Source organism: Bos taurus, chromosome 12 (assembly GCF_002263795.3).
Source record: "Bos taurus isolate L1 Dominette 01449 registration number 42190680 breed Hereford chromosome 12, ARS-UCD2.0, whole genome shotgun sequence".
Lineage (NCBI taxonomy): Eukaryota > Metazoa > Chordata > Mammalia > Artiodactyla > Bovidae > Bos > Bos taurus.
Genome location: NC_037339.1, coordinates 33,921,336 through 33,933,959, shown reverse-complemented (window position 1 = coordinate 33,933,959; position 12,624 = coordinate 33,921,336). Strand labels below are relative to the sequence as shown.

Genomic DNA, 12,624 nt, shown 5'->3' with positions numbered 1-12,624 from the left:
TTTCCAATACTTATAGTTACTTTTGCAGCAAATTAACTGTCCAGGTGAAGGCTATGTGTAATAGAAACAAAAGGTTGGAAACAAAAAATAGAAACAAAAACCTTTTAGGAATAAGCTATAATTTAGGAGGCTATCCAGTCCACCAAGCAACTCTCAGAAGGTCTGTCCAGCTCACTGCCCTGGGCCCGACACGTAACAGTACCTAGGAAGTATCTGTTTAACTGCAGTTCATTCACAGGCACTTAAGAGAGTAGGAGTGGTCTAAAGCTAGAAAAATAACCCAAAGAAATAAAGGAGCACACTTGAAAAGTAATGTTTATAAGAAATTAGTCACAAGTCTTTTAGTTTTTTAAAAAAATTCATAGAAAGACCTTACTAAACCACCAGTATGGGTCCACTGTGAAAAGGGAAGACAAAATTAAAAAATTCAAGTCCATCAACTGGTAGTTACGAAAGTCATGGGCAAGAAGCTTAAGAGCATGAGGGCTGCTACAACCATAGAAATAGAAACAAAGATACATAGTCATCATAAATTTCAAGTGAAAAGATTTAAAATAAGCCAAGGGATCCTAAACACTTTCTAACATTCTGTCCCCTCTAACCAATCCTGAGGAGTAGGGTTTGCTCTGATTGCTTCAATTCAGTTCACTCTTTACTATGTTTTCATTGTGTGCTCCACACTTTGGCCAGCAGGATGAAAGATGCAATGAAGAGGTGCAACTGGGCACAGAAGGAAGTCATGGTGCACACAGCTACTACCTAACACACACCTGGAACCTGGAAACCAGGACAAGACCCTGGTCTGAGGGTATGCTAGTCCTCTTCTCAACCTCTGCACCCTCTACGACTTTGCCTCTTTACTTAGGCACCCTTGTATCTTCAAACTTTAAGTGGCAGTAACTTGAATTCCAGAATTACTTTACCTTTCCTCTCTTAAACATACAAAGAGAAATTTTTTCCCAATGGGATTACTTTTCAGCATCTTTAATTTTATTAGATAGAGCATGTGCCATGTTTTTCTTTCTTCTTTAAAAAAAAAAAAAAAAAGCTTTAATATAAATCCGCCTTAGGAAGGTTTGAGAAACATTTTAATGATATCCATCTCAGATTCTCCCTGGGATAGATGAAGAAGACGGATGTCTGCTCTTTTCCCTACAGGAGCTGTAACTTGAGGATGGGCCACAAGTGACTGATGGCTTCAAACCCGGAGGGAGAGTCAAGGCTCACAGGAGGTCCTTGTCCTGATTTTGTTAAAGGCTCCGGGTGGGCCATTCAATGCTTCTGATCTCGATTTGTTTTCCCCTCCCCCGCCCTAAATTGAAGATGAACTTCACTGCCGACGGTCAAGCAAGCCGCCGATATTCTGATGTCACTCCCTTCCGTTTTCACAGCTGTCCCAGGATCACCCTAGTGAGTGCCCTTCACACACAACACTGAAGCGAGGGGTTTCGTGAGCTCAGCTGCAGAGCGTTTCCCTCAGGCACGTTAAGACGTGGTGTCACACTCCCCTTCTCCGGACCTCGTCTGTGCACCTGACTGGACTCTAGAGACCCTTGAGGGTGAAGCGGCGCCGGAAACCGCCACCCCCGGGAAAGTGAGGTGGGGCAGGTGATCGAGGGGAGGCCGCTGGCCCCTCGGGACTGACCGCAGGCCCCCGGCGCCCAATGCCTGACGGAAAACCCGCCCAGGCCGCCCGGCCCACTGGGCCCTCCGCCGCGCCCAACCGCCGTGCACCCACCTTGGTCGTACGGATGTGTTCCATCCCGACGAGGCGCCCACCTGCCGCCGCCGCCGCCGCCGCCGCACGGTGAAGCGGAGGACCCCCGAACCCGCGCGCACCACCGCCGGCCCGCCGCACCCGCCGCGCATGCGCCGCCCACCCGCCGTCTCCTGGAAACACTTCCGCAAACCCCGGAGCGCCGAAAGGGCGCGGCGCGGCGCGCAGAGCGGCAGCGGACTGGCCCGGGGCCCTCGGCGGGACGCACGGCGCCCCCTACCGGTGTAGGCTCTCCGATCCCCGGGAAAGCGTGGTCCTCTCCATGGCTACTGGCCCGCACTTCCACCCCGTGGACCACGTCGTGGGGACCGGCCGTGCAGAGCATTCGGTGGGTGAGGGAGAGACTGGGAGTCCCTGGAGCCCCTTTACCCTATCAGGGGACAGCACCAAATCTCGATACTTCCGCTTTTGTCTGAGCTGCAGTTCTTTCACGAAAATCTCAGTTCAGTCCAGTCGCTCAGTCGTGTCCGACTCTTTGCGACCCCGTGGACTGCAGCTCTCCAGGCTTCCCTGTCCATCACCAACTCCCGTAGTTTACTCAAACTCATGTCCATTGAGTCGATGATGCCATCCAACCGTCTCATAGTCTCGTCCCCTTCTCCTCCGCCTTCAATCTTTCCCAGCATCAGGGTCTTGACAAATGAGTCAGCTCTTCGCATCAGGTGGCCAAAGTATCGGAGTTTCAGCTTCAGCATCAGTCCTTCCAATGAATATTCAGGACTGATCTCCTTTAGGATGGACTGGTTGGATCTCCTTGAACTCCAAGTGACTCTCAAGAGTCTTCTCCAACACCACAGTTCAAAAGCATCAATTCTTCGGTGCTCAGCTTTCTCTGTAGCCCAACTCTCACATCCACACATGAATACTGGAAAAACCATAGCTTTGACTAGACGGACCTTTGCTGGAAAAGTAATGTCTCTGTTTTTCAATATACTGTCTAGGTTTGTCATAGCTTTTCTTCCAAGGACCAAGCATCTTTTAATTTCATGGCTGCAGTCACCATCTACAGTGATTTTGGAGCCCCCCAAAATAAAATCTCTCACTGTTTCCATTTTTTCCCCATCTATTCGCTGTGAAGTGATGGGACTGGATACCATGATCTTAGTTTTCTGAAAGTTGAGTTTTAAGCCAGCTTCTTCACGCTCGTCTTTCACTTTCATCAAGACACTCTTCAGTTCTTTGCTTTCTGCCATAAGGATGGTGTCATCTGCATATCTGATGTTATTGATATTTCTCCTGGCAATCTTGACTCCAGCTTGTGATTCACCCAGCCTGGCATTTTGCATGTTGTACTCTGCATATAAGTTAAATAAGCAAGATGACAACATACAGCCTTGATGTACTCCATTCCCGATTTGGAAGCAGTCTGTTGTTCCATGTCCAGTTCTAATTGTTGCTTCTTGACGTGCATATAGGTTTCTCAGGAGGCAGGTAAGCTGGTCTGGTATTCCCACCTCTTTAAGAATTTTCCACAGTTTGTTATGACCCACACAGTCAAAGGCTTTGGCGTAGTCAATAAAGCAGAAGTAGATGTTCAGTTCAGTTCAGTTCAGTCACTCAGTTGTGTCCGACTCTTTGTGACCCCATGAATCGCAGCACACCAGGCCTCCCTGTCCATCACCAACTCCTGGAGTTCACTCAGACTCACATCCATCGAGTCAGTGATGCCATCCAGCCATCTCATCCTCTGTCGTCCCCTTCTCCTCCTGCCCCCAATCCCTCCCAGCATCAGGGTCTTTTCCAATGACTCAACTCTTCGCATGAGGTGGCCAAAGTACTGGAGTTTCAGCTTTAGCATCATTCCTTCCAAAGAAATCCCGGGGCTGATCTCCTTCAGAATGGACTGGTTGGATCTCCTTGCAGTCCAAGGGACTCTCAAGAGTCTTCTCCAACACCACAGTTCAAAAGCATCAATTCTTCGGCACTCAGCTTTCTTCACAGTCCAACTCTCACATCTATACGTGACCACAGGAAAAACCATAGCCTTGACTAGACGGACCTTTGTTGGCAAAGTAATGTCTCTGCTTTTGAATATGCTATCTAGGTTGGTCATAACTTTCCTTCCAAGGAGTAAGCGTCTTTTAATTTCATGGCTGCAGTCACCATCTGCAGTGATTTTGGAGCCCCCAAAATAAAGTCTGACACTGTTTCCACTGTTTCCCCATCTATTTCCCATGAAGTGATAGGACTGAATGCCATGATCTTCATTTTCTGAATGTTGAGCTTTAAGCCAACTTTTTCACTCTCCTCTTTCACTTTCATCAAAAGGCTTTTTAGTTCCTCTTCACTTTCTGCCATAAGGGTGGTGTCATCTGCATATCTGAGGTTATTGATATTTCTCCCAGCAATCTTGATTCCAGCTTGTGTTTCTTCCAGTCCAGCGTTTCTCATGATGTTCTCTGCATAGAAGTTAAATAAGCAGGGTGACAATATACAGCCTTGACGTACTCCTTTTCCTATTTGGAACCAGTCTGTTGTTCCATGTCCAGTTCTAACTGTTGCTTCCTGACCTGCATACAGATTTCTCAAGAGGCAGGTCAGGTGGTCTGGTATTCCCATCTCTTTCAGAATTTTCCACAGTTTATTGTGATCCACACAGTCAAAGGCTTTGGCATAGTCAATAAAGCAGAAATAGATGTTTTTTCTGAAACTCTCTTGCTTTTTCCATGATCCAGCGGATGTTGGCAATTTGATCTCTGGTTCCTCTGCCTTTTCTAAAACCAGCTTGAACATCAGAAGTTCACGGTTCATATATTGCTGAGGTAGATGAGTCTAGGTTAAGGAAATAATCAGATGTATTTTATATAGTCTTATCTGAATCCAGCACAATCTCCAGTATTATGGGATTGCGATGTAAAGCGTGGTATCTCCATAGTTTAATATCATCATCTCTTAAAAATTATGTGATGAGTCCAAGCAAGTAAAAACCTTTCTCTGTATTATTTTCCCCCAAGGTTTTATCATTTTCTCCATTTCACATCCTCATACACGTGTCATCAAAACTCTATCTTCCCCTTCTCTTCTCCTGTCATTTCTCATCTTCTCTTTTTTCAGTTCTCATAGAGAGGTAACAATACTAACACTTTAATGATTACCAGGTGTCAGAAAGAGTACTAAGTGCTTTATCTGTATTATGGGGAAATTACTATTATCCTTCTCATTTTAAAGACGAGGAAAGTGAAATACAATAAAGTAACTTGCCCAACATCATGCAGCAGATAAAGCCTAGATTCCAAAGGTAAAGCCAGACAGTCTGACTCTAGAGTCTGTTTTCTTAACACTGTTCTGTATTGATTTGTTTTTCAAAATCCATTAAAAGTTTCATTTGTGGTAATTTGATAGGCTAGGAGATGAGTCTGTGTTGTTTTTTTTTTTAAGTAAAATAATATCTAAATAGAAAATCAAGGGACTTCCTTGGCAACCCAGCAGTTAAGATTTTGCCCTTCCAATGCAGGTGGTGCAGATTTGATTCCTGGTCGGGGAGCTAAGATCCCATATGCCTCCCAGCATGGCCAAAATAAATGTATGAATGAATAAATAAAATAGAAAATCAAATTCCATAAAGTACCAAATAACTAAGAAGAGAGTGAGGACTTACAAGTGCAAAATAGAAGGGAAAGTGTGTACGCAGAAAGGTAAGCAGGATGCAGAAATTCCTGCCAAAGGGCCATTTCCAAATCAGGTGACTTTAGTACCTCTTTTGACACTCTCGCAGCACCCAAAGTGCAGGAGTCAAAGTATAGGGCCCACCTCAGGTAGGGCGCACATTGGGAGATTCTACCTATGTGAAGCCAGGACCAGAAGGAGTCTCAACCAATCCAGTGCCCAGAATACTGCAGGAAATTTACCTTAACATTTTACCTTTACCTAAAAAGGTCATTGAATAAATTTATATAACCTAGATTCCTCCCACCTAAAAGACTTTCAAAAACACTTTCAGGTTGTGAATATCATTTTAAACGTTTGGGATTAGTGCCTAGGAATGTGAGGGCAATAGAGGATGAAATCATTAGATGACATCACCGACTCAAAGGACATGAGTTTGAGCAAACTCTGGGAGATGATGGAGGACAAGGAAGCCTGACATGTTGCAGTCCATGGGGTAGCAAAGAGTTGGACATGACTTAGCAACTGAAGGACAGCAAGGAATGTTAGCATAGCAAACACAAATCCTTTCTGTGTGTGTGTGTGTGTGTGTGTGAAATGCCACTCTATAATAAATTTTAAATAACCTTTACAATTAATTTTCCAGGGAAAATCATTAGCTACCATAAAAATAGCACAAGAGGAAACAATTCTTAAAGAGATAATTTGCAAGAACAGCATAAGTGGCAATGAGTTTATAATTACCAGGCTTAGTTTGTTAAAAAAAAAATTATGCTCATTATGTTTAAAGAGATCAGACATGATGAAAATATCTGCAGTGTATGGAGAAAAAAAAAATAGTTTCTTAATGATCTAGCAGACATGAAGAAGAACCAAATAGAACTTTTATAAATTAAAAACAAATATTTTTTCCTTTAAAATAAATTTTCCTCTTTTTTGAAATTAATTTTTATTGAAGTATGGTTGCTTTGACTTCCCAGGTGGCTCTGTGGTAAAGAATGCAATGCAGGAGAGGCGGGTTCCATCCCTGGGTTGGGAAGATCCCCTGGAGAAGGGAATCAGAACCCACTCCAGTATTCTTGCCTGGAAAATCCTACGGAGAGGAGCCTGGCGGGCTACAGTCCACGGGGTCGCAGAGCCCAACAGGACCGATCCATTTAAACATTTCGAATATGCACACGCACAGATACATAGTTGCTTTACAGTGTTGTATCTGGTGTCGTCTTATTAGGGAACCAGTCCTGCCATGATGGTCCCACTCTCACGACCTCATTTAAGCCTTCAGTTCAGTTCAGTTCAGTTCAGACGCTCAGTCGTGTCTGACTCTTTGCGACCCCATGAACTGCAGCACGCCAGGCCTCCCTGTCCATCACCAGCTCCCGGAGTTCACCCAAACTCATGTCCACCGAGTCGGTGATGCCATCCAGCCATTGCCTCCCAAAGGCTCCATCTCAAATAACTACCAGGACATTGGGGATTACGTTTTCAACATGTGAATTGCGGAGGGACACAGTTCAGTGCATATCAGGTAGCCCAAGCTCAAGGCAGGAGAAAATGCTGCATTAAGGGGAGCTTTGAGATGTCAGGTTATAAAGAGACGCGACTTATAAGCCACTGAGTGCCACAAGGAAAGAGTCATTGGGTTTCTGATCAAGGCAGTGTCCTGGTGGGAATTGTTTTGGAAAGCAAATACGGCGGTTGCTTATAAAATATATTTTACTGGAAAAAACAGCAGGTAGGAAAATCCTTTGCAAGAGTAACGTGACAACCTCTGATGGAAAAACAAGGTGCACCTACATTTGGTGCAACTCAAATGCACCACAGCCAGCAAGCCTTTCCTCATCCTCCTGCCGGAGGGAATCTCTTTAAAACTCCGTTTTTCTTATGTGTAAGGTTTGCTTAACGGAACCCTTACATCGTTCTCGCTTCGGAACTTTTTTCGTACAGTCCACTGCGCATCTTCCCTGGCAGGCGGCAAAGATATAAGCAATAACTGAGATTCAAGAAAGCTGAGCGCCGAAGAATTGATGCTTTTAAACTGTGATGTTGGAGAAGACTCTTAGTGGTCCCTTGGGCTGCAAGGAGATCCAAACAATCCATCCCAAAAGAAATCAGTTCTGAATATTCACTGGAAGGACTGATGCTAAAGCTGAAGCTCCAATACTTTGGCCACCTGATGCGGAGAGCTTATTCATTTGAAAAGACCCTGATGCTGGGAAAGATTGAGGGCGGGAGGAGAAGGGGAGGACAGAGGATGAGATGGTTGGATGGCATCACCGACTTAAACTCCGGGAGTAGGTGATGGACAGGGAGGCCTGGCGTGCTGCAGTCCATGGGGTCGCAAAGAGTCAGACACGACTGAGCGATTGAACTGAACTGAACTGACTGAAACTCAACAGAACTGAAACCAAAGCCCTATCCCAGCGGGACCTCCGGGCACCACCCTCGTCCGTCCCAGGGCGCCTTGCGCGGCGCGCTGGTCCCGCCCCTTCCCAGCAGCCCCTGCGCGGCGGGAGCGCTTCGGGAGCTGCGTGCGCGCGACCAGCTCAGACGTGCGCGGCGCGGCTTCCACCCCGCCCTCAAGTCTGTCTTCGCGGCTGCGGGGCTCGGCGTTCGCGCCAGGTCGCGGCTCGGCGGGAGCGATGCTGCCGGGCCCACCTGGGCCTTAAGGCGGTAACGGCGTGCCGACCCTTTAGCGTGCCGAGGGCGCGCGGAGCCCGCAGCCATGTCCACAGGGTTCTCCTTCGGGAGCAGCACGCTGGGTTCCTCCACCGTGGCCGCTGGCGGGAGCAGCACGGGCGGAGGTTTCTCCTTCGGGACCGGGACGTCCAGGTAAATGCGAGCGGCCTCTTTCCCGGCGGGGCTGGGGGCAGGCGGCCTCGGGGGCTGGGGCCTGAAGGCGGGGGCGAGTGGGGTGGGGGCCTGCGGGAGGCAGCCTGAGGGCCGAGGGGCCTGGGGGACGAGGGGCCTGCGAGAGGCGACCTAGGGGATAAGTGGCCTCTGGGGGCGAGGGGTCTGTGGGGGGCGACCTAGGGGACGAGTGGCCTCTGGGGGGCGAGGGGTCTGTGGGGGGCGACCTGGGGGACGAGGGGCCTGCGGGGGCGGCCTTGGGGACCTGGGGCCTGTGGGGGGGAGACCTTGGGGGCGAGGGGCCTGTCGGGGGCGGCCTGGGGGACAAAGGGCCTGTGGGGGCTCCCTAAGGGGCTGGGGACGGCCTGGGGGTCGCGGGCGGCGGGGGTGGGCGGCCTGGGTGGGGAGGCTCTGCGGCGGCATCGCGGCTTCTCTGGGCCCATCCCGGCGCTCTACTGCGGCGCCCATGAATGTCAAGCGGCCGAGTGGATCTCAGCTTGTTGGGGTTAGAAAAAGACAATAGGAAATTTTAAGGGGGGACAATGTCAAGTTTGTCCCCGATAATTGAGACGCCGTTGCAGGATATGTGGTTTGGGTCGTTAATGATTTCCTGGTTATTTTCAACACGGTTTCAAACCTTTTGTGCTTCATGGAACCCTATCTGAGCTTTTGTGGGGTTTTTTTGTTTGTTTCAAATACTTGTTACAAGCACTTATTGGTCGTAATTTCGAACAGTCTCTGCAAATTAGTATCACGCAGGTGAGGGCGTTGCGTCGACTCGCATTGTTCTTTTCTTGTCTTGTAAAATGTAGGCTCCATCGTCTTCGTTTTTTGTGGAGCCTGCTACTCACCACCCCCCGCCGCCCCCTCGCAAAGTGTGACAACCATTTGGCTAGCTGATCTCCAGAAAGAGGCAATTAAGATAAATATCTTTTTAATGATGTGAGATTTAATCTTAAACTCAATCTTTTGAACATAAAAGTGGAGGAGATCATTAAATCAAGAGGCGTGTGTAGAATGAATTACAAGATAGCTCCTGAAACTTGAAGAATGTGGTTGTAGATTATCAAGGCCAAAAAAACACACCAAACAAAACCAATAGCTTTGTCTGTACCAAAAGGGAGGGGGATACAGACTATGCAGTGAGGTCAGAAATCTGGAGTTTTCCCTAATAGCTCCTTCCCTCATAATCAGTAAGGCCTGATCTTTTTAATGCCTCACTTTCCATTTGCTTTACTTCCGGAGACACCACCCTGTTGTAGGCTCTTGTCATTTGTAGAACAGGCTCCTACGTAATAGGCTCTCTTTTAGGTGGTAAAATAAGTCCTGTTCTCCTGAAGCTTACATTCTTATGAAAATACTTAAGATTCCTGCCAAGTTCTCAACCAGTGACCTTTCTCATGTTAGATGAAAACTGCTTCCACCTTCTACTTTGACTAGTTCCCTGGGATCCCAATTGTCTCAGCTGCATTCACATCAGCTTTTTTTTTTTTCTAACATTATTGCCAGGGTGATTAAAAATTTTTGTTGCCATTGCCTTTCATCAATGATTTTCTGCTGTTCTCCAAATGAAATAAAAATGAATCTTAGCATGGTCCACCAGACCCGGTCTGGAACCTCTTCAGACATCCTGAGCCCACCTCATTTGTTTGCTCCAATTCAGTAATATAGGTCCACTTTAAAAAAAAAAAAAACAAACACAAAAAAACACAAAAAGCCTGCAGGCACACCAATAAGTAACTGAAACAAAGTTTCAACAAAAGATACTACCCTTACACTTTGATATTTTCTATGCACTTTGATCTTTTGATCTTTTTCTTTTTTGACCTGATACTCATATTTTCTTTTTTTCCCTTTCTTTTTTTAAATGCTGGTTATTCTCCTGTGGTGGATCCTGATCGTAGTTTGAAAAACACAGCTTGGGTGTTTTCTCAGTTCCTCAGGTGAAGGCCAAACCCCTTCCAACTTGAGGGCAGTTCCCTCTGCTTGGAATTGCCCTGCCACCTGTGGTACTGAGCTGATGCTTGCTGTGGGCCTCAGGTGGTTACAGCCCAGGGAGGCTTTTCAAGACCTGTCAGCAGAGAGGGGTCTCCGTCCCTTACCTGATGTCAAAGCACTTAAACAGTTGTGGTCAGTTCATTTCATTTTTTGTTGACTTGTTTATTGTCTGATCTCAGCAGTACAGTGTAAGCTCCATGATGGTGGAGATCTTTTCATGCTGGTTTTCCAAGAGACACAATGGAGCTCAATATATACATGTTCAGTGTTGTGCGCTAAGTTGCTTTGGTGTGTTTGTCGAAACCCTATGGACTGTATAGCCCAGCAGGCTTCTCTGTCTGTGGAATTCTCCAGACAAGAATACTGGAGTGGGTTCTGTGCTCTCCTCCAGGGGATGTTCCTGACCTAGAAATTGAACCTGCATCTCTTACATCTCCTGCATTGGCAGGCGGGTTCTTTACCACTAGCACCACCTGCATGAATGATAAATATTTCTCTGGTTGGAAACTTCTTGAGGTCAAGGTCTTAAGCTCATTTATCACTCCAAGACCCTGTGACAGTGCCTGGCCATATAAAAGGGCTTTTATAAATAATTGTTGAATGATTAACAAACTTGAAAAATTTATACATGCTTTAGAAAGTCTTGGGAAATTAATAAAAGAAGAGATGGTCTAACACCTGCCTATTGAAGTACTGGTTTGGAGACCTAACATTCTTTTGGGAAATCATTTTGGGGAAGTTACTCTCCAAGCTTCAGTTCCCACATCTGGGAAAGGGGTATGATAACATACTGTTTATCTCAAAGGGTTGCTGGGTGAAATGAGCCGGTTTACTCTGTGAATGTCACTTGTTAGTTTAGCTCTGAAGTCCACAGCAAGGCCAGCAGGGAAGGTAAGATTCCATTCCAGATCTGCCTCAGTCTTCTGGCTTTTCTACAACACATTCTGTTGAGGAATTGGCAGATAATTATATTGTTTAAGACAATAATTGATTAGGTTTGGGGTAGCTTTTTGTTTTTCTTTCAGTGAACTTCTCTGCCACAGGGAAATTTCTCCTTTGCTTCTCTGGTGAAGTAAGATTTCACTTTGATGTATTTTCTTTGGTAATGCTTTCAACTTTGTGAAGTTGTGAAACACTTCATTGTGTCTCCACTTGTCTTAAATTGTGAAGAAATTTTAAATACTTGTCTTAAATGTGCATACTTTCACTGTGTATCTTTTGTATGTTCATGGAAAAGCAGCAAAAACATGGAGTTGCTGATTTGTTTCGGAGCAAGGGGAGCATAATAAACATTTTCTTAATTTGATTCTGTTTCATAGAATGTGGTTTGATTCAGTTGATTGTGATTGTGGATGAGGCCTTGCCGCCCTACTCTGCCAGCCCCCTGTGCTGTGTACCAGGGGCACACACGCATTGCTGATGAGGACAGACACGGGGTGCACCGTCTCCTTCCTGCTCAGTGCTGATGACCGATTTCAAGTTCTCCTTCCTTAAGAAGTTCTTCCCTCTCTATTCCTCTCGCAGTGATTTCCTGGTGTAATACCTTGTACATAGTGTGTTTAGTTGAATTTATAAGTGCTCCTTATGATAACAGTAGCAACAACATTTATTGAATGAAGTTAATGTGCTCTTCATAATCTCTAAATCTTTATAGAAAATCCTTGTTATTCCCATTTTGCTTATGAGGAAATAGAGGCTCAGAAAGGCTATGTCACACAAGTGCCAGGAGGTTAGAGAGCTGGTACTGGAGCCTGGCCCAGTCACTGCTGCCTGCCCCTTTAGTTGAAATGCCGCAGGCTTTGAAGATTCTTTTAAAACTGACCTTGGGTTGTGTTGTGGCATTTATGTCTATGTGGAAGGGGAGAGAGAGAAGAAATAAAGATTTGGGCATAGGATGAGTGGGATTTCCCTTTATGTTATACAGGTTATAATCACTCTCAACTCGACTACATAATTTTTGAAGTCTCAGATTGTCAAGATATTTTGGCTTGTTTTCATAATTTGTTTTCCCATTTATAGATAGCAAATTTGAGCCTCTGCAGCTTGCTAAGAACAGTTGAAAAGCTGTGAACTTTGTTCACATTACTTGTCATTGTCAGCTGCTCTTTTTTAAGCTTTCAGAGGCTCTGAACAGCTCTGACCTCTGCCAGTTTCACATTGTCGTGGTAGAGAGTAGTTTTGCTTTGCAGGTTCCTTGTGCCAGGACACATCTGTTTGTGTCCCTCACCCCCAGTCCCAGTGGTGGTAATATAGTGATAGAGAGGTGGTGGAGACAACTTAGACTTAGTTTTCTGTTTCTGGTCATGTGTTTCCCATAGCAGTTGGGGAAGGACAAATGAGCTTAGCAGTGTGAATTGTACATACTTAGTTCAAAAGGAGAATGATCCACATTT

At 46.0% G+C, this 12,624-nt stretch overlaps 2 protein-coding genes across 6 annotated transcripts in view; one reads left to right on the top strand and one right to left on the bottom strand.

Moving 5' to 3' along the window:
• The window catches only part of MTMR6 (myotubularin related protein 6), a 36,457-nt gene extending 34,575 nt beyond the window's left edge, over positions 1-1,882 (bottom strand). For 3 of the 4 annotated variants that reach the window (XM_059892104.1, XM_059892103.1, XM_059892105.1), the window contains exon 1: positions 1,739-1,882. In XM_059892104.1, the coding sequence (XP_059748087.1) occupies positions 1,739-1,762 (24 nt within the window). In that variant the 5' untranslated portion in view covers positions 1,763-1,882. 4 annotated transcript variants of the gene reach the window in all.
• Positions 1,883-7,931: 6,049 nt separating this feature from the next.
• Positions 7,932-12,624, top strand: part of NUP58 (nucleoporin 58) — a 33,707-nt gene continuing 29,014 nt past the window's right edge. The window contains exon 1 of one of the 2 annotated variants that reach the window (XM_059892115.1): positions 7,932-8,215. In XM_059892115.1, the coding sequence (XP_059748098.1) occupies positions 8,109-8,215 (107 nt within the window). In that variant the 5' untranslated portion in view covers positions 7,932-8,108. The remainder of the gene's footprint in view (positions 8,216-12,624) is intronic. The other variant, NM_001098129.1, reaches the window with a different exon arrangement.